Below are 25,892 nucleotides of genomic sequence, written 5' to 3' on the forward strand. Positions count from 1 at the left end.
CCCCTCACCACCACTGTTTTTCCGTTGAGGGAATGCTGTGAAAACAGCTGTAGGCTAGCGTATTTCGGCTTGCGTTGAGACTATGGCTTTAACAGGACTCATCCCCTCCTCCTCCCCTCTCAGTGCTCCAGAGGAATGCAGACAGAATCTTCTCACGGTGGCTTGTCTTGAGAGGCATGGGCTACCCTGCATCTCCTCACATGCCAGTGCTGGGCCTGTCCTGTCCAGTGGGCTAAGGCTTGCGGCATGAAGCGCAGGTTAAACACCCACAACGCGCATACAAATCTGTTGAGGTGGAATGAGATCCATGGCGTCCCATCGTGGTGGAAATGTCTCTCCTTCTGGCTACACAAACAGCTTGGACACTGAGCATTGGCTGCCCCGTGGAATGTGGTGAACATATGCGGGTGTATAAACCGAGCTTAGAGATGGGATATTATTGTAAATACCCAAAGCAGGCCACTGCCAGCTGATTTTATTTATTTATTTCCCCCCCCTCAGACTGAGATGCTCTTCCACATCTTCCCCGTCAGTCCAAAGTGGGCCGTTGGGAGTTGCTCAGAAAGATGGCAAAGCCCTCCTCTCTTCTCTCAATTCCTCTCTCCTCTTCTACCCCATGGTGGGGTATTCAGTGAGCCATGAGCCATCCTCACGGTCGAATGCTATAGCTGACTTGTGCAGGGTGGGCCGACGCCTGTGGTGCTGCGAGGGATTTGATCGACTTTCCCTCTGGATCTGGTGCTAGGAGCTGTGTAGAAGCAGCTTGCTGAACCTCTGCGTTTCACTGCCACATGGGAGTGAAGAAAAATCACCAGAATGATGGAGTTGGCTGTAATTGTTGGAATGGAATCTGCTTTTATTTATTAGAGGGAAGTTTTGGGACATCTGACACTGGTTTAATTTACATTTACAGCATTTGGCAGACGCTTTTATCCAGAGCGACTTACTAAAGTGCTTTGACACTTACTCAAAAGGAGATTTAAACAGTAGCAGGACAAATAGACTAAACGTTGCTTGACACAAATCTGTGTATAAAAATGTACATTTTGTTAGCATGAACTGAGCTAATAAACGGCTTTCAAATATTGATAGCTGTAGCTGTGAATTTTTCATCATGCATAAACCCCTTACAACTGTGGCAAACAATAGCCTTCACATTTAATGTACTCTGCCATGATGCTACTATTGGGCTGCCATGTGTGTAACTAATCCATTTACACACATTATCTAAACACTTCCATCTTCTGACAATAAATGACATAGTGATAGACACATGAATGTCATTGTCAGAAAGCATTTACGTGCATGTGATTTTGTGGGTAAATTTCTGCTGTTGCTGACAGAGCTTTGGTGTGTTTCCATGGGGGAGGTTTATTGCATGCGTCATGGAGGGTGTGTGACCTGCTCGATCTGGCCACAGGATACGAAGTCGAACAATATTCAGGGAAATAAAGGGGCTTCCCATAGCGCCTGCTACCAGCCCAGTCCAGCAGTGGGCTGGTGAAAAAGCCCGAGGGGGACATGGCATGGTAGTTGTCCTCTCCCATGGTATCCTCTTGCTGTGCAATATTTTGATACGTCTGGTTCCATGCAGTAAAGTTCATACTTTCATGAGCTTAGATGAAGCTTTGCAGTACTGACGTTATTAGACATTGCACTAGTATCTGAGGACGGAATTGCTTAACCAATGCAGTGACTAAAGACCATATGCTTTTAAGGCTGAGTAAATGGCATTCCTCATTGTCATTCTTATTCATTAAGGCAGTGTTGGCCTAACAACTAATCAGCACATCTCCCTTTTACTGTCTGAGTTCTCATCAGGCTCACTCATTCCATCACCATGGTTACCAGACGGCTGTGATTTTCTTTGGATATGTTGCATCATTTTGCTTTTGCTGAGGCTGTTCCTCATAACGCATGCCTCCACCAGACTGACATCACTCACTTTGGAGCCTGGGTTACAAAATTAATTTGCACGAATACATTTGAGTTATAAGACGTCTAAGAGGAAACTGGCTTCTGTACCCTTAGATATGCACCCAAACACACACACACACACACTTATAGTTGGTGAAACTTGTGTCCATGAAGCTCAAGGGCACATTATTATTTATTTTTAACCAGCACATTTACAAAGTGTTCTTTATTTCAAGGCTTTTTTTATGTACATATGCAGTAGCTGACAAATGTTCAGTATGGAGTTACTTATTGCCCACATTTTGGAGACATAATAGTAACTGTTTATAAATGTAAGGGTGATGGTCATACTTGGCCAGACCCTTTTCTCTACGCCATCTAACAGCCTGTGGCCTCCTACTAGCCTGTATGTGTAATTTTATCCTCATTCCCAACAGGATCCTGCCTGGTCTTTCTGTCTCTCACAGTGGCCTCTTTGTTTGCAGCAGCCTACCCACTGTGCCTCCGCAGGTGAAAAGACAAGTAGTGGTGACACTGTTGCTTTTCCCGGTTTTAGCGTGTTAGATAGTGGGGCACTCTGTAGTACCGGTTAACTGCCTTTAATATACAGCGGGTGAAATAAGTATTGAACACATCACCAATTTTCTAATACATTACACATCACCAATAGTAAATATATTTCTAAAGGTGCTATTGACATGAAATTCTCACCAGATGTTGTTAACAACCAATCCAATCCACACATGCAAAGAAATCACTCAGGGGAAAATGTATTGAACACATGAAGAAAGAGAGGTGCAAAAAGCCATGGAAAGTCATGACACCAGCTGAACTCTATCAGTAATTAGAAAGCAATCCTGCCACTTAGTGCAAATTAATATCAGCTGGTTCAACCGATGGCCTATATAAAGGTGTCTCATTACCAAGGTGCCACACAAGAAACGTCTCATGATGGGTAAAACCAGTGAGCGCTCTCAATACCTCTGCAACATTATTGTTGCAAAACATACTGATGGCATTGGTTACAGAAGAATTTCTGAACTACTCAAGGTTCCAGTGAGCACTGTTGGGGCCATAGTCCGGAAGTGAAAAGAACATCATTTCACCATAAACCGGCCACGATCAGGTGCTCCCCGCAAGATTTCAGACAAAGGAGTGAAAATAATTATCAGAAGAGTTGTCCAAGAGCCAAGGACCACCTCTGGAGAGCTACAGAAAGACTTGGAATCAGCAGGTACAATTGTTTCAAAGAAAACAAGTAATGCATACAACCTCCATGACCTGTATGCACGCTCACCACGAAAGACTCCATTGCTGAAGAAAAAGCACGTTGAAGTGCATTTAAAGTTTGCTCAACAACATTTAGACAAGCCTGTGAAATACTAGGATAATATAGTCTATAGATGAGACCAAAATGGAACTCTTTGGATGCCATAATACACACCATGTTTGGAGGTCAAAAGGCACTGCATATCACCCCAAAAACACCATACCAACAGTGAAATTTGGAGGCAGGAACATCATGGTGTGGGGCTGTTTTTCAGCATACAGCACTGGCATGCTTCATATAATTGAAGGAAGGATGAATGGACAAATGTACTAAGACATTCTTGATAAAAATCTGCTGCCATCTACCAGGATGGTGAAGATGAAACGAGGGTGGACATTTCAGCAAGACAATGATCCCAAACACACAGCCAAGGAAACTCAATTGGTTTCAGAGAAACCCAGCCAATCACCTGACCTGAATCCAACTGAAAATCTATGGCAGGAACTAAAAGATCAGAGTTCATAGAAGGAGCCCACGGAATCTTCATGATTTGAAGAGTGTTTGTGTGGAAGAATGGGCCAAAATCACACCTGAGCAATGCATGTGACTAGTTTCTCAGTACAGGAGGCATCTTGAAGCATCATCACCAACAAAGGCTTTTGTACGAAGTATTAAATAAATTTCAGTAAGCATGTTTAATACTTTTTCCTTGTCATTTCTCATTATTACACATAATTTATGGACATCTATGGTTTGATTTCTTTGCATGTGTGGATTGGATGGGTTGTTACCGACATCTGGTGAAAATGTCTTGTCAATAGCACCTTTTAGAATTATATTTACTTAGAAAATTGGTGACGTGTTCAGTACTTATTTCACCTGCTGTATTAATTTCAATTGGCTTGCTTGGAATAAAATTGATTATGCTTTTGGGCGAAGAGGTTCTCCTTTTTCAAGGAACAGCCAGAGAGTCTCGCTGCATGTTGGGACAGTGATACTTGGATCACCCAATGATCACTCCTCTGAGAGCCTTTCCCCTCCATCCCTGAAATCTGAGCCAGCAGCCTCTCTCTGAGCCGGAAGCACAGGGAGTCGCGGCATAGGCTGTGAATATGGCTGAACCTTGTCCACATGGTCACAGATGCTGGCAGCTGGTCTATCCTGTTCAGTTTGGAATGCTACTGTTGACTAGTGCAACTGGCATTGGTTAAGATGGTCTGTAAAAGGTGTACTACAACTGCTGACTGTAAATCTAATTCTAATGGCTAGCAATTTACCATTGAAACTTGTATTGAAAGCTAATTATCAGGATCAGTATCATATCCTACTGTATTAAATTTTGTTGGAGAGCAACAGACAAGGCACAGTGGCCAGTCATCATAAAACAATCACAAATTGAAGGAAATGTGCCCTGTGCGCTGGTGTCTGTATGAGTATTCCAGTTAATTCCAATTAATGATCACAATTAACGATTGCGTTGCCCTTCTCTAGTTTGGTGAAGTAGTCAAGAAAACAGCTGTTGGAGAGTTGGCCCATTATCTTTTGATCTAGTGTATGTACGCTTGTATGGACGAAAGTATTAGGACACCTCTTAATCATTGAATTCAGATGTTCCATTCAGTTGACACAGGTGTATAAAACCAGGCACCTAGACGTGCATCCTGCCTTTACAGACATTTGTGAAAGAATGAGTTGTTCTAAAGAGCTCACTGAGTTTGAGTGCAGTACTACAATAGAATGCCATCGCTGCAACAACAGTTTGTGAAACTCCTTCTCTCCTAGATATTCCATGATCAACTGTGAGTGGTATTATGAAAAGTGGAAGTGTTTAGGAACCACCGCAGCTCAACCATGATGTGGCAGACCACATAAAGTTACAGAGAGTGGTTGCCAAATGCTAAGGTGAGTAGTGCGTAAAAGCCGCCAACACTCTTCTGACTCAATTACTGCAGAGTTCCAAACCACCTCTGGCATTAACATCAGCACAAACTGTGCGCCGGGTGCTTCATGGCATGGGTTTCCATGGCCGAGCAGTTGCATGCAAACCTTACATAACTAAGCACACTGCCAAGTGTTGGATGGAGTGGTGTAAAGCTCACCGCTATTGGACTCTGGAGCAGTGGAAACGTGTCCTGTGGAGTGGAGAATCATGCTTCTCTATCTGGCAGTCTGTCGGACGTGTCTGGGTTGGGCGAATGCCAGGAGAACGTTACCTGCCTGATTTGCATTGTGCCAACTGTAAAGTTTGGTTAAGGAGGTATAATGCTGTATGGTTGGTTTTCAGGGGTTGGCCTAGGCCCCATAGTTCCAGTGAAGGGAAATCTTAATTCTTCAGCATTCCAAGACAGTTTGGACAATTATATGCTTCTAACTTTGTGGGGACAGTTTGGAGAAGACCCTTTCCTGTTCCAGCATGACTACACCCCGGTGCCCAAAGCAAAGTCCGTAAAGGCATGGTTTGGTGAGTTTGATGTGGAAAAACTTGAATGGCCTGTACAGAGCCCTGACCTCTGTGCCTTTGGGATGAACTAGAATGGAGATTGCAAGCCCGCCTCTCATCCAACATCAGTGTCTGACCCCACAAATGCTCTTCTGGATGAATAAGCAAAAATTCCTACAGACAAACTTCAAAATCTTGTAGAAAGCCTTCCCAGAAGAGCAGAAGCCATTATAACTGAAAAGGTGTAGTGACAACTCCATACTCTCTCTAATGCCTCTGGATTCAAAATGGAATGTCCTAAAAGCTCCTGTAGGTGCAATGTGTAGGTAACCCAATACGTTTGTCCATATAGTATGTGTATATGTACTTGTTGTGCATGCGTGTGTGTGTATATATACAGACATGCATACATACGTGCATGGATTTGCATGTAGCTGTTAAGCATGCCTGGTTGAATAAATTAGCTTTTCCCTTCTACTTTGAAATAAAGGTGTGGTGCAGGATTCTTTTCCCCTGTAACTATCAGGCAGTAAGTCAAGCCATCATCAGCCCTTTTTTTTTCTTTTCTTACCTACATTTGAACCTTAGATTTCAGCGGGCCTGCATTCACCTGGCCTCGGACCTGCGTTTCACAATAGGACTTGTGCTTAACGTAGAACAAAAACGAGTAGGCGACACTTGATCAGAAATAAACACATGCGGCAGAACGTTCTGGCAGGCTTTGGGCCCACCCCTCCTGCCAAGAGCCTTTAGTGGCTGCTATTGTCTGCACCCACTCACCCGACGGCCCGAACAGGAAGCGCTAGCGAGGGAAATTAGCAGGTGGAGCTCAGCGCGTCCCTCTGAGCTTGGAGGTGTGATGGAGGAGAGGTGGATGAACGACACTCTGGGTATGTGGTGACGGTGGCACACGGCGAGAGGCGAAGGAGCGTTGAGGGCTTGAGTGGACTCAGTGCTGCACCCGGACATGGAGGTTGAAGTTGCTGCACGTGCCTCTACATGGCCATGAAGGCCTTTTTAGTTATTTCTATTGGAAAGGACAGCAAACAAGAAGCAAAGAGACACCCTCATGCTCTTCCAATTATTCTTGCTCTCTCCCATTGTTATTATTCCCCCAATGTCATGAAATTATTTTGTGTATATATAGGCTTTGGCACTAATGAGAAGAATTAAAACTGAATTAGTGACGTTGCTGTAAACTTGCAAATGACTTACAAAAGCCCCACAGAAAGCAGTTGTGGAGGGATCATGGTCAAGTGTAGGTTGGAGTGTAGTGCTGGCCAAGATTGCACTGATGAATGATCAAGACGCAAACCTGGGGCTCTGCTGTGCATCTCTGCCAGAAACGTCCATCTGTAGAGCGAGAGACCTAGGCTAGCCATTTAGTTCTTCATGTAACTATTGAAATGAAAAGTGCAGCTTACTTTCAACCTAATGAGCCCCCTCTCTGCTTTGTGAGTAGCAGTACTAATAGCTGAATCTGTACCATGGAGTGTTTAAATTGCTTTTGCCTACTGCCATTTTTTGTATAAGTCATAAATGATATTGCTAGATTGATTTTGGTGATACTCGTACATTTTAAGGCAGTGTGTCGATGGCTTTTTATCCATCTGGCCCAGCTGTCCTCATTTCTCACATCACTTTGAGCTTTAGTGTTATGGAGTGCGACTGCTCCAATCAGGAAGCTTGTGGTAAGGGATAGCTCCGGCTCATTTGGCACTGGGGGTTTGGTTGTACGAGCAGCCAGATCTATGGTATCAAAGTCCGAGTTCCCACTGTTTGACAAAGGAATGCATTTTAATCACCTTTCTTAAGGGAGATGCATTGTGTCATTCCTCTAAACCATTAAATTAATACTTCACTTGGCTCTGTTCTGGGTTTTTTTTTTTTTCTCAGCGTTCGATCTGTAAGTTTCTTAAGTACTTAAATGGTACTTAAATGGCCCTGCCTGGTCACACACATATATTTCTTTAATGCTGTATTTCATTTTTCTTATATTTGCTTTTCACTGAGTCATACTTTTTTTTTTCTCAGATGGGCTGATTTTATAGCTAGCTTTATCCTTTCACTTGCTTTACCCAATTCATTAAAAGATTACATGCTTTCTTTCCTCTCTATTGTTTTAATAAATGTGATGTTTTTATTCAGGCCTAATAGAATTGACTGATTTTGTAATAGTAATATGAATTTGAAATTCTTTACCCAGATCATCTTCAGCCATGGGCCCTGCAACGTAATGCTAGTTTGGCCAGTGCCTTTTTAATATGGTTGTCTTTCGCTTACTGTAATTGTGCCTTGGTTAGTTGCCTAATGTAGCTGTGTTCATACCTATCTAGCCAATCATTTTAAAAAGGATATTCCACTACCATATTTTAGCTACCATTGCAGTGAAATAAGCTAAGAAAATGTTCTTGATTGTTTGTTCTTGAACTGTGAATATAGAAAGGTCTTTGTTAAATACAATCAGTTGTGGTTTCAAATAGCCTTAGAGTGGATGTATGCTAGTCGCAATGCCACCACCGCTCAGATCGGTAGGAGAGATATTAGTCATGCGGCTGACATCGAATCTCTGCCTACATGCAGCCTTGCACACTCGAGTAGCTCAGACTTTCTTGTTCAGATGAGAGATACTTATTCCAACGTCCAGTTCAAGGGCGCAGGGATGGCTGAAGCCTAACTTCAGTGCTGGGTAAATGGAGGACAGTAGCGTCCATGGCTGGAAGTTGGGCCATGGGCCTTGCTACCTGTCTGTGTACCCTCTCTGGACTTTGGCCAATCATATAGACTCAACCTGGAGGATCAATGTTCATTCACAGTTTTCAGTTAATGCTGTATAACTTGATAAATTGACTTTGCATTTAACCCAGGGTAAAGCTAAGTAATCATTACGTATTTTCATCCCTGCCTAGTTTTGTCATTGCAGGCTTTTGTCATGCAAACACTGTATATCGCATATGCAAATCTGTTTTCTGCCGCATGCCAGGCTTTCACTCCACCGTCCAATTATGATGTCATCTGATTGGCATCCATTTGACCTATGTGTCACCGCTCCGCTTTTGCATCTGTAATGTTCGGTGTCCGAGAGGCTGGACTGACGGGCTAGACGGCGTACTAACGCAGTGCACCTTGGGTCTGTGGGTCTTTGCAGCTCGTTCTCAGATGGACAGAACATTGGCAGAAGGTTCATTTGTGCAAGTGCGTACTCTCACACGTTCCATCGCTGTTCTCCCTGGCTGCAGGACAGAATGAAAGACGGAGAGAGAGAAAGAGAGACGAGGGAAGGGGGGATGAGAGAGAGAGATGAGGGAAGGGGGGATGAGAGAGAGAGAGAGAATGGACGGGGGGAAGAGGGCAAGAGAAGGGAAGGGGGGGATTAGAGAGAGAGGGAGGGGGAGGAAAGAAAGGGGAAAAAAAAACAAAAACCTGGTGCAGCAAGGATGTGTGCCCAGCGTGAGTGTTGCTCTTGGTTTTCCATCCCTGGCCTCCTTGTGGCAGAGCTGCAGACACCCGGCAGGCATCCTCTTGCTCAGGGGGGGCAAATCATCAGTTTGAGCCTGAAATGAGAAGCGGTCTCTCTCCCTGAAGCGGGAGCAGAGAGCAGCCGTGTGTCTGGGTGACTGTGCCTCACCGTGCTGTACAGCAGCCAGATCGCAGGTGTTTACTTCACACTGCAAAGCCATTTCTGGATGTAATGACTCACACCGATATCCTTCCTCCCACACCGACCTGCTGGAGCACAATGAGTACCCTGTTCACAGCCATGTTCAGCCAATTAGCTGCAGCCCTTTCCAGTGTCTTATAGAACCTCTGTTGTCTATCAGCTTTGAAATAAAATTGTATTCTGTTGGAATTGAACCAGTTTGTAAAGGCAAGGTGTGGATGTATTTTATTTTATTTTTTGGTGTGTGTGCACGCACGTGCATGTGTGCATGCATAATATTATTCAGCAAGACTTGAGTTGCTTTTTTTTTTTTTTTTGCGCATCTTAAAAACACACATGCACCCCTTGTCTTGCGGATCACTGTAGCAGCTGAGAGACTGGGCGAAAACACAGTGAGCTTCTGTGCCTTATGACGGGGCATTAACTACTATCTTAACGCACTTTGATCGCTGTTGTTTATGCAAACACATCTTTGGCTCAGCATCAAGGATTTTCTCCCTCCCTTGACTTTTTTCCCCCCTTCTTCTTGTGCTCTTCTGAAAGGCTGGAATTACATGCCATGTTGTTTGACAGCCTCTTCCGTTAATTACACCACAGATTCTCTCTCTCTCTCTCTCTCGCTCTCTTTCTCTCGCTCTCTTTCTCCTCTCCTCTGTCTCTCTTCTCCCACTCTTCCCTCTCTCACTCTTTTTCTCAGCTATTTCGGTCTGTTCCTCCCACCCTCCCAGTGCCTGTGTTGCTATGGGCGCTTGGAGAAAGCGCTGATCTCGCCGCCTTGACAGAAGGCTTGCTCGGTCAATCTCGTGACGAGACCCTCGCTTTGCGGAGAGATTAGTGGGGCGGAGTGTGGCCGCCAGGCAAGCAGGTTTTGGCGCGCGCCTCTCCGCACCATGCCCACGGCGATGCACTGCACCTCTGTACTCGAGGCCTCCGAGCCAAAAAGAATCTTGTATTTTAAATGCATTTTTTTTTTTTTGCAGCTCGCAAAGGTGAAAGCCACACATCGTTATCAACATGCAAGCCAATTGTCTCAAACCGGTCCCCGAGCCGCTTCTTGCTTTTAGTTTTGGATGGTGTAGTTTTAGCATGTAGCACATAAGCTTTTAAAGGGCCTTTGTGTTTGTTTGTGTATTTACCTGAGCATGTTAACTGTGTTGTGTTTACACACCTAGCCATGCGCAAGGCCCAGCTGCCAGGCAGTCATGTTTACAGTGTTAGTCGAGGAACTGTCTAATCTCAGCTAATCCACCAGCTGCTTCCCTCATCCACCCTTATTCCACGTTTAAGTAAGATCTGCAATTATGTTTTATTGATTGATTTCGTTTATTTGTTTTATTAAATTCCAGCTGTATTGTTCACATGCTATTAAACATCTAGCTAGCATAGTTATATAATTACTGAACAAAATCAGTTATTATATTGCCTGTGAAATATTAAATTGCCTGTGAACTTTTTTCCCTGTAGTTCTAAACAACTACTGCCATGATAGAACAATAGTAAAAGATAACATCTCACTTTGCGGTTGATAACATTTCTTTCAGAATTTTGAGTTCAATATAAAATCGATCAATCATTCAACCCTGATCAAACCACTGCCAGACCATATTTATATGAAATCCTCTGAGTTCCAGCACTAGGTGGAGGGTTGCTGTTTGACTGTTATCTCCACATATCTGCTTCTTATTTCCTGTTTTGCTTTCTGTATGATGTATAGTGCCAAGTTTCATGGCTTCTGCTAAGTCTTCTGTAGTTGTTTTAATCAAACATCTGAATGATTTGTAGGTCAGGCTGACGCACATTCTCTCATGAGAAATCACTTTCAAAGTATGTTTGAGCCACAGCTTCTCTCAGTGAAACAGTAGTCTAAAGTACTAAAGTAGATTTTAGTTTAAGTCTTAACATTTCAACAATCATTTTGCAGGATGCTTTGAGGTACTAAACATTTCAAAATGGCATTTACAGAAAAAACTCATTTGTTGAATGTGTTTACTTTTGTCGTATTTCTGGGCACTGTATAGATTGGCCTGGTGTGTGGGCCTAAAAGCACCGTGTTACTCCATTTACAGTTCCTTGAACTGATCTAGAGGTTTAGGTGCCCTGTGTTATTAAAACAAATTGTGTGTCCTGCTGAGCTCACATCAGAGCTCCACGCTCATTTCCATTCCCCCCATTGGCCCTATGTCACAAAAGGAAGAGGCAGTGAGAGGAGGGATCATGTGTGAGGGAGAGGGAGTGAAAGAGAGAAGTGGGGGAGGGAGGGATCATTTGCAAGGGAGAGGGAGTGAGAGGGAATGAGGGGGAGTGAGGTGGTGAGTGAGGGATCATGTGTGAGGAAGAGGGAGAGAGGAAGTGAGGAGGATCTTGTTCAAAGGAGGGGGACAGAGGGAGCTAGAGAGAGAGAGGGGTAGTGAGAGGTAGAGAGAGAGGGGTAGTGAGAGGTAGAGAGAGAGGGGTAGTGAGAGGTAGAGAGAGAGGGGTAGTGAGAGGTAGAGAGAGAGGGGTAGTGAGAGGTAGAGAGAGAGGGGTAGTGAGAGGTAGAGAGAGAGAGAGAGGGAGATGGGGGAGAGAGGGAGGTAGAGAGAGAGAGAGGGGTAGTGAGAGGTAGAGAGAGGGGTAGTCAGAGGTAGAGAGGGAGATGGGGACAGAGGGAGAGAGAGAGAGGGGTAGTGAGAGGTAGAGAGAGAGAGAGAGGGAGATGGGGGAGAGAGAGTGAGAGAGGGAGAGGAAGTGAGGAGGATCTTATTCAAACGAGGGGGACAGGGAGGTAGAGAGAGAGAGGGGTGTAGAGAGTTAGAGAGAGAGAGAGAGGGAGATGGAGAGAGGGAGATGGAGAGAGGGGTAGTGAGAGGTAGTGAGGTAGAGAGAGAGAGGGGTAGTGAGAGGTAGAGAGAGAGAGGGGTAGTGAGAGGTAGAGAGAGAGGGGTAGTGAGAGGTAGAGAGAGAGGGGTAGTGAGAGGTAGAGAGAGAGAGAGAGAGAGATGGGGGAGAGAGGGAGGTAGAGAGAGAGAGGGGTAGTGAGAGGTAGAGAGAGAGGGGTAGTCAGAGGTAGAGAGAGAGAGAGAGAGAGAGGGAGAGAGAGAGGGGTAGTGAGAGGTAGAGAGAGAGGGGTAGTCAGAGGTAGAGAGAGAGGGAGATGGGGGACAGAGGGAGGTAGAGAGAGAGAGGGGTAGTCAGAGGTAGAGAGAGAGAGGGAGATGGGGGACAGAGGGAGGTAGAGAGAGAGAGGGGTAGTGAGAGGTAGAGAGAGAGAGAGAGGGAGATGGGGGTGAGAGAGGGAGAGGAAGTGAGGTAGAGAGAGAGAGGGGTAGTGAGGTAGAGAGAGAGAGAGAGAGAGAGAGGTAGAGAGAGGTAGAGAGAGGTAGATGGAGAGAGGGGTAGTGAGAGGTAGAGAGAGAGAGAGAGAGAGATGGAGAGAGGGGTAGTGAGAGGTAGAGAGAGAGAGAGATGGAGAGAGGGGTAGTGAGAGGTAGAGAGAGAGAGAGAGGGAGAGATGGAGAGAGGGGTAGTGAGAGGGAGAGAGGGGTAGTCAGAGGTAGAGAGAGAGAGGGAGATGGGGGACAGAGGGAGGTAGAGAGAGAGAGGGGTAGTGAGAGGTAGAGAGAGAGAGAGAGGGAGATGGGGGTGAGAGAGGGAGAGGAAGTGAGGTAGAGAGAGAGAGGGGTAGTGAGGTAGAGAGAGAGAGAGAGAGAGAGAGAGAGGTAGAGAGAGGTAGAGAGAGGTAGAGAGAGGTAGAGAGAGGTAGATGGAGAGAGGGGTAGTGAGAGGTAGAGAGAGAGAGAGAGATGGAGAGAGGGGTAGTGAGAGGTAGAGAGAGAGAGAGATGGAGAGAGGGGTAGTGAGAGGTAGAGAGAGAGAGAGAGAGAGAGATGGAGAGAGGGGTAGTGAGAGGGAGAGAGGGGTAGTGAGAGGTAGAGAGAGAGAGAGATGGAGAGAGGGGTAGTGAGAGGTAGAGAGAGAGAGAGAGAGATGGAGAGAGGGGTAGTGAGAGGTAGAGAGAGAGAGAGAGATGGAGAGAGGGGTAGTGAGAGGTAGAGAGGTAGAGAGAGAGAGAGAGAGAGATGGAGAGAGGGGTAGTGAGAGGTAGAGAGGTAGAGAGAGAGAGAGAGAGAGATGGAGAGAGGGGTAGAGAGAGAGAGAGAGAGAGAGATGGACAGAGGGGTAGTGAGAGGTAGAGAGAGAGAGAGAGAGAGATGGAGAGAGGGGTAGTGAGAGGTAGAGAGAGAGAGAGAGAGAGATGGAGAGAGGGGTAGTGAGAGGTAGAGAGAGAGAGAAGGGGTAGTGAGAGGAGGAGTGGGAGGGAACGTGAGGGAGAAGGAGTAAATACAGGTAAAAGGGAGAGTGACAGAAAGCAGTGAGTCGAGGACAAATATGCTTGTGAGCAGGAGACCATGTGAAGCAGTTTGCTCAGCGGTGCCTCTTTAGTGAGGTAAACTGTGTTTGTTTCTTGAAGACTGTCAGAAGAAAATGAGGCTTTTCTCACCAAGCCCCAGGCCAGCCCATCTTGCACCTCAGCACTCAGGTTTCCCCTATTAAGCCACACTGGACTGTGGTGTTGCTCACCACGATCTTTGCAGCCTTTACCAATTTGCAGCAATCAATCCTGTTCCTCGGAACCGGACACGACAGAACCAGAGGCTGTGCAAGATCCACTTGGTCGAAGGACTCCAGCCTTTGTCTCTCCTCTCTTCTCTTACCCTCCCCTGCAGTTCAGCCTCTCAAAGCCGTGGGAAATGGCGGCGTGACTCTTGGCATGGTTCATACTCAGCACGACTTTGACCCGCCCTGTTTGGCCGCTTTGTTTGCACAGTTATTACCTTAGTGCTTTCCGATAATTGATTTGCTCACATTTTTTAACAGGTGAACAGTGAGAAGGGCATTGCTGCTTTCTCAGGTGTAGGGATGTCAGGAGAGATACACCCTCTTCGCATTGTCAGGGTGTATGAGTCTAAATGAGAAATATTCAAATATGATCTGGCTGCGAAATTGACATAATTTTACAGATGGCTGCATCTCCCAGCGTGATATTCTCTGAAGTGTGCTTATTACATGTTCACTTGTATTCTCACACACTGTGAAAGATTGCATTGCTCTTAGGAATCTCAGTACTAGGAATTGCAGGCCTATGCATGTATTTATTTGGACTGGATGATTCTCTGCCCAACATTCAAACACTTTCAAATTATATCTGAAACGGGTTGTTTTGTTTGTTTGTTTTTTGGAAGAGCTTAATAGTTTTCTATTTTGCTTTTAAGGCCATTCACATTCCTTTGTGGTAACGGGGGTGATTTGTGCTCAAGACCATGACCACAGAGGTGCTTTCAGCCTGGCTAACCTCATGACTACACAGCACTGATAAGAACAGCAGCTCTGTCTTCAGAATGTCAGAACTTTAATTAAACAGGGCTTGTGGCAGCTAGGCTGTCCTCACTGTTAGGATACAATATGCTGTACTCCAGCTCTGAGTGGTGCAACTCAAACACAGGAATGTTCTCGCCTTAAATGAATTAGATATAGTTTCCAATCATGTCCAGAAAAGTTAGGCCACGCCAATCCTTGAGTTCTTCCTCAACTTCCTTCAGAGGGAAGGGGTTTCCTTCCTATAGCAGCCACAAAGCTGTCGGTGGGGATTTTTTTGCTCTTGAAGTTGTGGAGGGATATGTGGAGAGGTGAGGGCCAGCAGGAGGCGTGTGTCATGCAGTCTGCCCTTACTGCTCATGCTTCGCACCGACGCTGACTCACTGTCTTGGCCTGAGTCATGTGCCAGTGCTGAGGAAACACCTGAGACGACCCCCTTCTCCCTCCTCCCAGCCTCTCATACTGCAACATGCTCAGGCATAACACCACCCACCCACCGTCCCTGAGACCTCCGATGCCCCATCCCCAGAGCGAGGTGTTTGTGTTTTTCCAGAAAAGGGTGCTGTTCAACAAGGTATTTCATTATGTTTTGATTCATTGTCAGTTCATCTAACTGGACCAGCTCCTCTCCAGGCTTCATCTGATTGGACCAACTCCTTTCCAGGCTTCATTTTCAGGCCTTCTTGCTGGCTAGAGGCAGGAACATGCTGTTTGTCCTTCTGACATTTGGCTTGTCTTTACATTTGAATAATGAAGACAGCACAACATTTCCATGATTCACAGTTTTGCAGTTCACCTGTTTTTAAAAAAACAAAAAACAAACAAAAAAAAACAAATCTCATAAGAGAAGTGGCATCCAATTGGAGAACAACAAAAGAGAATGAAGACTTACAGAAAAAAATGATATTTGTTTGTTCAGTTGAAAACGAACCAACACAGGAGGATAAATTCGGGAACGGCGAAACCCCTGAACATCCAGGCAGGCAGACTTCTCTCTCCGCTCGCACTCGCCCCAGGGCAGCGCTCGCTGCACTGCGGCTTGGCATTTGCCACTCACGCCGAGTCCTCCAGCTCACCGCTGCACACTCCCCGACCCCACATAGGCTCAGCGTCAGTGCCTAGCTCTGACCTGCTCCACTCACGGAGCTCCCCACGGGCGCCGGTCAGAGGGGCCACCTCTTCATTCGCCACTCCGGCATTACGCCCGCCCCCTGTCCGTCATGCTGGCAGCAGCAGTTTGGCAGCTGTGCATGACGAATGTCCAAATTGTGCTCATCCCCAGTGAAACACCTGCAACCTCCAAAACGCATTACATCATCTGTAAGGGTGAGAGAGGGGTGACGGTGGGGTGGTTGAGAGGGCTGTGCTAACTGGCTGTTCCTTTCCAGCAGTGTAAATTCCCATGACCTCATCTTCTCTTAGAGGGTAAATGTGTGATTGTCCGCTTGCAAAAAGGGTGTGTGTGTGTTTTGATTGCGAGCAAACCACGTCCTCCTCCCCTCACACTCTCCCGTCAGACACGAGGTCAGCAAGCTGGTGACAGGAATATGACCTCATAATTGAATCTCCTCAGGCACCATGTCTACCACTATAGCCATGATTAAAGAGAACTCTGACGTCATCGTTAGCGGTTAGTCTAGTCAGTCTGAAAGCACCACACCAGCACTCTCATATTTGACTGAAGACGTCCTTATCCACAAGTGTCTGAGAAATAGTGGCAATGTGTGCGTTTGGTAGCAGAACTTGTAGGAACCGGTGAGTTTCTCCGGTGTCGGCTGTCCTAGAATTTGGCCTGAAGTAAATCCACTGACCCTTGAATCTGCTGAACTTGACTTCCAACACGGCACACTAGTCCAAACGTGGTGCTCTTGCATCTCAGTCGATTTGTGTTTGGATGGTCAATTAGAGGAGCTGCTCTGATGTTCTGAGTGACCTCAGTGGTGTGACGCAGCCCTCTTTTTCCATGTTAGAAGTAAATGATGTCACAGCACACTCATTCCACATTCACCTCCCTTCTTCCTTCACTCCTCTTCTTCTCTCTCTTCTTTTTTTTTTTTTTTTTTAATTTTTTCCATTAAGGTTAACCCGGCAGCAGTGTTGCTCTGCAGCAAAAAACGCATGGCAGATGGTTGCCAGGAAACTAAGGAAACTGACATTTCTGAGCTTATCCCGGCTGTCATATGGGAGCAGCCATAGGGGGCTCCTGCTGCACTACGTCGTGAGCAGCCCTGCCGTACCTACCTAATCCCACCTGTGATGGCTGCCGTGGCTAGGTCCGCCTGTTTTAGAACCCTCCTCTTGTGCCTCTACTCTATTGTGCAGGGATTTAAAAATAGGTGGCACTGTTAATGCATGTGACCGCTCCCCGGTGGGACTGCACTCCAGCTGCGAGTACTCTGCTGGGCACCGTAGAGCACTGGGCCATCACAGCACAGAAGCTACTGATTAATTTATCCAGTGCAGTCAGTCCTCTGGCAGAACGGGGTGCACGAGCCTCGTTTGCACCTACAGACATTTCAGATGCTTTTCTCATTAGTGTAGGCACTTCGGGGTGAAGAAGGGTTGAAATGTCCTTGGCCCGATACAGCGCATCTCCAACTCTGTGGTGCGCTGCATGCGTTAGCATTTTGCCTGCTCCTGCACACCAATTTCAAACTCATGAGGGGCTGGTTAATTGGCTGGCGCGTGTCAGGCAGGGAGAATGGAGAGCTGTGGAGTGCTAGGGCGGGGCTGCACTGCCTCTACCTGCTCCACTTCCCCCTGTAATGAACACTTAAGGCAATAATTCACAAGGTAAATTGCAAATAAGAATATGTGCTTAATGACTTGCCAGGTTGAATTAAACGTTAAATAAATAAATAACGTACTGGGCATTATGTCTCATGACTGGAAGCATGGTTTTCCTAATACATCGCTTACGGTAGGCGAACGTAAAACCTGATGTGCCAGAACGTGTGGACCTCTGTGGTGGTGCACCTCCGCTCTGTTTGGCCTGAACTGGCTGGAGGCCTCCCCGCTGACCCAGTGATAACAGCAGGGTGGTTACGGGAGAACTGTCTGGGAATGCCCTGGGCATCACTATAGGAGAAAAGCTGGTCCCTTATGGGTTTGTCAGACTGCGAGCCAAAGCTGCGAGTGCCATTTGTAGGGGTGTCGCCATGGAAGCTGTGCCATATGCATGTTCTGGTTGGTTTCCATGGCTGTGCATCATGAATGTCATTCAGTCAGTCCATGTGGTCAGTGTTCTGTTCCTGTACGTCAACTGGTAGAATTGCTAACAAAATGAAGAACTGGGTTTAATTCTCAGGGAGCACGCATGCTATCTGGATGAGAGTTTTTACCCAATTTTTTTTTTTTCTCGGCCTCTGTCCCTTCCAGAATTCAGCCTGCCTTGGGAGTGATGGAGGAGAACGTCTGATAATTCTGCTCCGTTGCCATGCCTGATCTCCTGTAGGAGAAGCTACAGGACCAAACTCCCCCTGCGCCGATCTGTGCGCACTCGCCGCTGCCACCTCGCCGCTGCGTGGCAGCGCATGCCCTCTCGGGCCCGCCGTTTCGTACGCCCGGCGTGCGTGCTCCGCCCCGCAGCACTGTGCCACACCTCCTCGCCATGACCAGCCTGAAGCGCTCACAGACGGAGCGCTCAGTGGGCGGCTCGGTGCCCGCCTCCGACGAGTTCTACACGCGCCGCCTGCGCCTGCCCAACGGCGGCACACCGCCCCCGCGCAGCGAGAGCACCCACTTGTCCGGATGCACGCCCGGCGTGCCCAAGATGGGCGTCCGAGCACGTGTCGCCGACTGGCCCCCGAGAAAGGATGCTGGGGGCGGGGGCAGCGGTGGGAGTGGTAGCGGGAGTGGGGGAGGGGGGAGTGCAGGGGGTAGCGGAGGCGGAGGCGGTGGAGGGAGCGGAGGCGTGTGGCATATCACCGTGGAGACGGACTCGTCGACGGCCAGCTCTGGTAGCGCGCAGAGCAACCTCTCTGCCAAGCTGGGTCACCTGATCAGCCCGCAAGACTCGTCCATGCTGCGCAATATTCATAACACACTGAAGAGCAAGATGCAGGGCAAGGGCAAAGACAACCGCTTCCTCTCGCCCGACGGCTACCTGGGCTCGCCCCGCAAGGGCATGCGCCGCATCCGCCAGCGCAGCAACAGCGACATCACCATCAGCGAGCTGGACGCCGATGGCAACGAGGGCTGGTCCTTCTCTGGTTGGACCCCCATGCATCGCGAGTACGGCAGCACCTCCTCGATCGACAAGCACGGCGTGTCTGGTGAGAGCTTCTTCGATATGCTCAAGGCATACCACACGGACGCGCCTGACCAGCGCAGCCCCGCCCCAGAGAAGCTGAGCGAGCTGCTGACTGTGGCCCACAAGCACAGCGCGCTGGACCTGCCTGACGGGCCCCTGGGGCCGGCACGAGGAAGCCCAGCCAGCCGACTGAAAGAGCGCGAGAAGCAGCTGAAGCGGCGCTCCAAGTCCGAGACGGGCGGCGAGTCCATCTTCCGTAAGCTGCGCAGTGTGAAGATCGAGGGAGACGCCTCACGCGCCGGCTCCGACGTGGAGGACAGCCGGGCGGACGACGCGGGCCCCCCACCCAAGCCCTGGGTGTGCCAGAAGGGCTTCGGCCACTTCGACGTCCAGAGCATCCTGTTCGACCTGAACGAGGCCGCCCAGAGCCGGCAGAGCGCGGTCAAGCGGAAGAACACCACCACGGGAGCCTCAGCTGCCGCCGCCGCCTCGGCCTCCTCCTCCCTCTCCTCCACCCAGAGCGGGGCCTGCGGCTCGCCCTGCGGCAGCCAGGAAGAGCTCAACACCAAGGATGGCCCGACACTTGACCCCGGCGACGACAAGAGCAACGATCTGGTCCTCAGCTGCCCATGTTTCCGTAACGAAATAGGTGGTGAGGGAGAGAGGAACATCAGCCCGTCGAAACAGGGCAGCATTGGCAGCGGAAGCTCCAACTCGTCCAGAGATGAAGACAGCTCCCCCGAAGCTGCCCCCAACACCCACTTCAGCAACGCGGGGGTAGCAGTTCTAGAAGCACCCAAGGATGGCAAGAGCATTCACCATGAACGTGGAAAAAGCAACATTGTGGAACATGTGGACCTTGGTGCCTATTACTATCGGAAGTACTTCTATTTGAGAGGTGAGTGAGGGGGTCTTTATTTGATCAGTAGCTTAGCTATTGCTGTGGGTTGTTTAGTGGTTGATATTGGAATCTTCATGTTTTAAGTTGTAATTTACTGCTTCTTTTTTTTTTTTTTTTTTTTTTTTATCAGAGGAATGCAGTCATTACCAACATGTACAGGTTTACGAATATGAGTGGGGATTTTTTGTTGTTTGTTTTTGTTTTATAGACCTAAAAAGATGACCAGAAATATCTGGTCCTATATAATTTTATTGGGTGAAAAGTGAAACACACCAATAGTTAAATAGTACTGACTTGATTATTAGGCATTTAAATGTTTGTCCATTTGTCAAATTTCTAAACTCTGCAGAAACTTGTAAGTGATATAATTATAACAGAAATCCACTTAAAAGTAACTTGATCATAAAATTCACCAGAAACACTAAACCACAACTAAAAGCAAAGCTATAATAAGACTCTTATTGATCATGAAATAAATCACTAGACATCACAACTCATCACATTGATGGTGTAGATGGTAGAGAATATAAGCTATCTAATGTGGCTAATATGTTCGGATTTGCTATAGTCTGTATTATATAATTTAGGGGTCTTTTTGTGGTGAAAAGTCACTAGTAATGGAGTGGTTTCTCACTCTTACTTGTCACATGTCCTTTTCTAGTAGTTATGTAGTAAAGATAAAACAGTTAATCTTCAAGCTCTCAATAGCTGCTGTTTTGCCTTTGAACTGGGTAGAATGGCTGCTGTCTTAATGAAGGCTGTCTTCCATCTTAACAAATGTGATGGATATGTGTCAGCAGCCAGTTCCTGTCTGACATGTCAAAAAAGCAGGTTGAGGAGTTCAGATCAGTGTCTGCCTTAAATAGAGGCTACTTATATTAGCAAATTTTGTTGTTTCAACATTTACCAAAGGTAAGTCAATACATGTAGTATTTAACATTGCAAATAGTAACTTGTGACAGATTTCTATGCCATGAAACAGCACACCGGAGTGGTATACAGGTGTCTCTCTTAAATGGCATTGTGGGCATATAGCTTGTAGGATGCTGGAATTTGCGGTTTTCACTTTCACTGGCTCGCCTGGCTGGCCCTATAATCTTTGCCATCTTTGGCATTGAGGGAAAGCCCATTCAAAATCTTCCGCTATTTAAGTAGTGTATGTTATCTCCGCGTTTCACTCAGATAAATGGCTGTTACTGTTATGTAATCTCGTAATAGTCATGTGCAGTGATGGCAAGTGCTTGTTTGGTTTGCTACCAGCGAGCGTGACTATAAAGAAGAGGTGTGTCAGATTCATGCTTGCAATAGATGTTGGCCATATTATAGCAGAGTCATGGAAGGAGAGTTAAAGCATATATTGAGGCTGTCATCAAACTCGTCTTTTTGATGTTGTCCATGACTGTAGATGCAAGCATATGATGGTAATACCTAATTGAGATTACTTGATAAACTTGCTAAACTAATGGTAATTTTGTAGTTATTTGTACATAACAAAAGAGCATGTGTTCTGAGTAGCCTCATAAACCACTTTAGTTGAAATTCTTATAGCACCAATTTGTTTGACGGACATGTCCCATTTACCTTGTTTATGAGGATTTAAATGCTCATTTGATTCAAAGGCAAGTGCTCTGTCATTTTTAGACGTGTTACTTATGGCTGTCATGTAGAATTCATGGAGAAATGGCAGATGATTGCAGCATCTAAACGTTCAGTATAACAGCATGGCTGCCTTGCGGTTTTCCGTCCCACCGTCTAGAGCACTGGAACTACCTGGGTGTGGACGAGACGTTGGGGCCAGTCGCCGTCAGCCTCCGGCGGGAGAAGCTCGACGACCACAAAGAGCACGGGCCCCAGTACAACTACCGTGCCATCTTCAGGACCAGCGAGGTGAGTGTTAGACGGCCGACCACGGCTCCCCTCCCGCCCCCCTTACCTGAGTACAGAGCGCTGCCTCCCACCAGGCGGCGGTGAGTGAGTGGCGGTCCGGCACCCACCACTCACTTACGCAACGTGCTTCAGTGCTTGCTCAGACCGGCCAGTCGCCGCGATGCCACCCTCTCCTCCAGTCGCGTGGTTTTGAGAGTCGCTGCGCACGTACTGGTAGAGCACAGGTCTTTGTAATCGTGGGGGGGAAGCCAGAAGAAAAGGCTCTTGACTGTGACCTCAGGCACCTGTCTCATTTATAGAAGCTACTTATGATTCACATGCTCTCTGATGGGGCTTAATAGCTTTGCTCTTGGTGTGACGCATGGCTCTCTGTGTCGTCCTCTTTCCCTGCTATTTCCAGAGATGAAGGCCTGTTAGAAGGAGGTGGAGGAGCTTTTTATAGAAGCGCTTGTCCATCATGTTCGACCTCATGAGCAGCATATGAGGGGGGGCTTCTTTTCAATAACAGGAGAAAGAGTAGTGCAGTCTGTGGCATTAAATGGAAGACATTCCAAATGCCCAAACCCAGGTTTCTGTCTTCACTTACATTTTTTTTTTCTTCTCTCGTTCAGGTGGATTAAATGCTGATAAAGCTCAACAGCTTAAAAATGTTCCTGCCATGTCATTGATTATCATTTAATGTGGCCTACCTCCTTACCTGGCGTAGTTGTTGTTAAGATAATCTGAGCTCAGGGCATGCAGCACAAGATTATAAATATTTCAAGGTTCTAAAAATCCTGGTTTGTTATTTATTTTATATATTCATATTTCTTTCGACCACATACAGGTGCAGTTGTTGGCTAGGAAGCGTAGGCTATCTAGCTAGCCGGTCGTACTAATCAGTCGCCTAATTGCCTTGTAAATATAATGAACAGTAAAATGTCCAGCAATTTACCTTTGGCAAGATTAGTACACAAACTGTACTAATCACACAGTGATTACCATATGCAGTGTGTTGCTTGTGGCTTATGTTTTTTATATATATACATATACATACACACACAATATTTTTAGCCGGTTTGAAATGCCTCAGCTTAAACATAACACATGAACTAAGTAGGACAAAGACCCATAGAAAAGAAAAACTGTTTATTATGTATCTAAATGAATCTAAATGTTTTCAGATTTTTTTTCCCCATTATATTTACATATACATGGGCAAATGTAAAAGCTTATGCTTATTTTGTGTGCTGGGTGTTGAGTGAATTCTGCTAAAGTAACAGATGCATGACTCTCCCTTGGTGTGTAGCTGACGACCCTGCGTGGCTCGATTATGGAAGACGCTGTTCCCTCAACGTCGAAACACGGCTTGGCACGAGGCCTGCCCCTGAAGGAGGTGCTGGAATACCTTGTGCCGGAGCTTAACGCCCACTGCCTCCGCCTCGCCCTCAACACGCCCAAGGTCACGGAGCAGCTGATGAAACTGGATGAGCAAGGGGTACCCAGCACACACTCCAGTACACCCTCGCCCCAGAGCCCACCTGAATTGGAGTTGCCTGTCATCATAGCCTGCCTATGTCTCCTGTGGTCCGCAGCTCAGCTTCCAGCTGAAGGTGGGGGTCATGTACTGCCTGGCCGGCCAGAGCAGCGAGGAGGAGATGTACAATAACGAGGCAGCGGGCCCTGCGTTCGACGAGTTCCTGCAGCTGCTGGGCGAGCGTGTGCGCCTCAAGGGCTTCAGCAAATACCGTGCCCAGCTCGATACCAAGAGTGAGTGTAGGCCCTGTGCTCACAGCCTGCACCGCAACCTCAGCCGTTAAAACAACTATTTAAATACTTTTGCTAAGAATTCTTCCAAATGTTTTCCATAAATCTGTTTTTGACTGGTGCAATAAAATTAGGACAAGCCCACAGTCCTCAGTATATGAGCCAAGCCATGCTGAATCCTGAACGGCAAGATGCTCCGGCTCCATGTGTATTCCCTGTGGTGGCCGCATCGGTACGCTGCTCCAGCCACGCGTGTCCCGGTCTCGGCCACCTGGGCTTCTCAGCACAGGGTGGAGATGACGAGAGACTCCAGCGATGCGCTTGGCTGTGTCCCACGCCCTGCTGTGACACTCCTGGATTGTCAAATTAGGCTCTTGTCAAACTGGGGAAGAATCCACACGGCAGACTCCTGTTCAGTCCTGCGCGTTCTCGCCGTTGGCAAACACACAAAACGGTCTCATTTTAATTTCACGATGGCCGGGCGAAAGGGAGGGTGCCTATCTGGGTGTTTCAGCCCCTGACGCATGCCTTTCTGCACCTTGCATTTTGACCTGGCTCAGAAATCAGCACCCATCTCAATGACTTTAAGTGAACTCGGATCACTTTTAGCCATTTTTCACCTTTCGCCATTGCTGCTAGTGCAGTTAGCCATTTAGTGGGAGCTATAAATTCTTTGATTTGATTGAGTCCAATTGTGCATGTGTTTTGCCTGACAGAATAAGTATGAGAGGGAAAAGCTTCACAGGTGTCAGAAATTCAAATATTTCAGCAGATTTTTTTGAATGGCTTAAAAAAAAAAAATCTCCAGCACTCCAGGCTCTCCAGGGGGTGAGGGTAGGGGCGTATCAGTGATCCAGTGATGGTGTTTTTAACTCGAGCTGTTTGTATTGCAGCTGACTCAACTGGCACACATTCCTTATACACCACATACAAAGACTATGAAATCATGTTCCACGTGTCCTCTATGCTGCCCTACACGCCCAACAACAAACAGCAGGTAAGGAGCCCCACAGCAAGCAGCCGCTGCACGGTGGCCCGCTGTCTCTGGTTGCCACGGCGCCACCCATGTTAACCCTCTCTGGTCTTCCCCTCCGCTGCAGCTGCTGCGCAAGCGCCACATCGGAAACGACATAGTCACCATCGTGTTCCAGGAGCCCGGAGCGAAGGCCTTCAGCCCCAAGAACATCCGCTCACACTTCCAGCACGTGTTTGTGGTGGTGCAGGTGCACAATCCTTGCTCAGACAGCACCTGCTACAGGTGAGCCCCGCCCCTTGCTCTGATAGTACCTGCTACATGTAAGCCCTGCCCCTTGCTCTGATAGTACCTGCTACATGTAAGCCCTGCCCCTTGCTCTGATAGTACCTGCTACATGTAAGCCTGGCTACAAAGGTGAAAACGCCCACCCCTTGCACTGCCTGCCAGGCCTGAGAGAGCTGCCTGCTTGCCACACTGAGCCACACTCCCTCGGTTGCTTAGAGCCGAAGCCTCCTGGGACATATGTGGCCAGATCTGTGCGCCCCGTTTAGGACCACAGTGTGTGGTGCTTTAGGCCGTTGGTGGTCTGGCTGCTCTCAGTTCCCTCGTGTTTGTCTCGGCAGCTGAGCCTCTGACCTGACCGCATTTCCTCAGGAGAACTCCATTGTAAACTGCCACAGTTTCACTCGCTTAATTTCACTCGCTCCCTCTATAGGCAGTTTACCAGCGAAGTTCATTGATTTGGCCCTCTGCGCACTCTTAAAGGTGCAGCAGACGGCGCAAGGGAAATGGGGGGGGGGGGAACTGTTGCTTATTTTGTTGCCAGTCTGCTAAGCTTTCCAAGTTAACCATGACAGATCCCCTATTATGTCTCAGATCCTGCTCAGTTTTCTTTTCTTTCAGATCTCCCTGTAGAAATGGAAAGGAGGAACTAGAGAGGAAATTAAGCTTGAAGCCATGGTTAGAAATTGACTCTCTCGTGTTCTGGTTGATCGGTTGCACCGTTTAGCAAGCACTTTAGCAGCTTAGGATGTTTTTTTTAAAACTTGCTTTGCCAACAGATGTAGGTTCTGATAAACTGAAATACTGGCTGGTGTTTTGTTTTGTTTGGCAGCAGGTACGGCAAAGCCTGTCTCCGGACAGGATTGTGCTTTCTAGCTTAGACATTTCTGGCTGTCACTCTAACTCATGTGACTATTTCTCAGACTTTCTTACTTTTTTTTCTTTCTTACTTTATTTTTCTTTCCATCTTTTTTCTGTTTCTTTCTCTCACTCACTCACTCACTCACTGTCCTTCTCTCTTTCTGTCTTTTTTGTCCTGCCCCAGTGGAGCTTGCCAAGACTTTAATAGCTGATTCTCCTCTCCGAACGCGATGGTAATAGTTCCCAGCAGGCAGCCTGAGTGCTTTAACAGGGAGTGAAGGGGCCGGTTGGGCAGGAGCACAGCCCACAGCTAAGTCCCAAATGTGCCCCACAACACACCAGAG

General features: G+C 47.4%; 1 protein-coding gene across 5 annotated transcripts in view; it reads left to right on the forward strand.

Moving 5' to 3' along the window:
* sipa1l1 (signal-induced proliferation-associated 1 like 1) overlaps window positions 1–25,892 on the forward strand; it is a 59,466-nt gene that overhangs the window by 16,160 nt on the left and 17,414 nt on the right. For 4 of the 5 annotated variants that reach the window (XM_035524296.1, XM_035524294.1, XM_035524293.1 and 1 more), the window contains 6 exons: window positions 18,022–19,793; window positions 21,553–21,683; window positions 22,972–23,160; window positions 23,258–23,432; window positions 24,323–24,426; window positions 24,530–24,687. In XM_035524296.1, the coding sequence (XP_035380189.1) occupies window positions 18,254–19,793; window positions 21,553–21,683; window positions 22,972–23,160; window positions 23,258–23,432; window positions 24,323–24,426; window positions 24,530–24,687 (2,297 nt within the window). In that variant the 5' untranslated portion in view covers window positions 18,022–18,253. Of the gene's footprint in view, window positions 1–4,969; window positions 5,090–18,021; window positions 19,794–21,552; window positions 21,684–22,971; window positions 23,161–23,257; window positions 23,433–24,322; window positions 24,427–24,529; window positions 24,688–25,892 lie in introns of all 5 variants that reach the window. The other variant, XM_035524295.1, reaches the window with a different exon arrangement.

The sequence above is a fragment of the Electrophorus electricus genome, chromosome 3 (genome assembly GCF_013358815.1).
Source record: "Electrophorus electricus isolate fEleEle1 chromosome 3, fEleEle1.pri, whole genome shotgun sequence".
NCBI lineage: Eukaryota > Metazoa > Chordata > Actinopteri > Gymnotiformes > Gymnotidae > Electrophorus > Electrophorus electricus.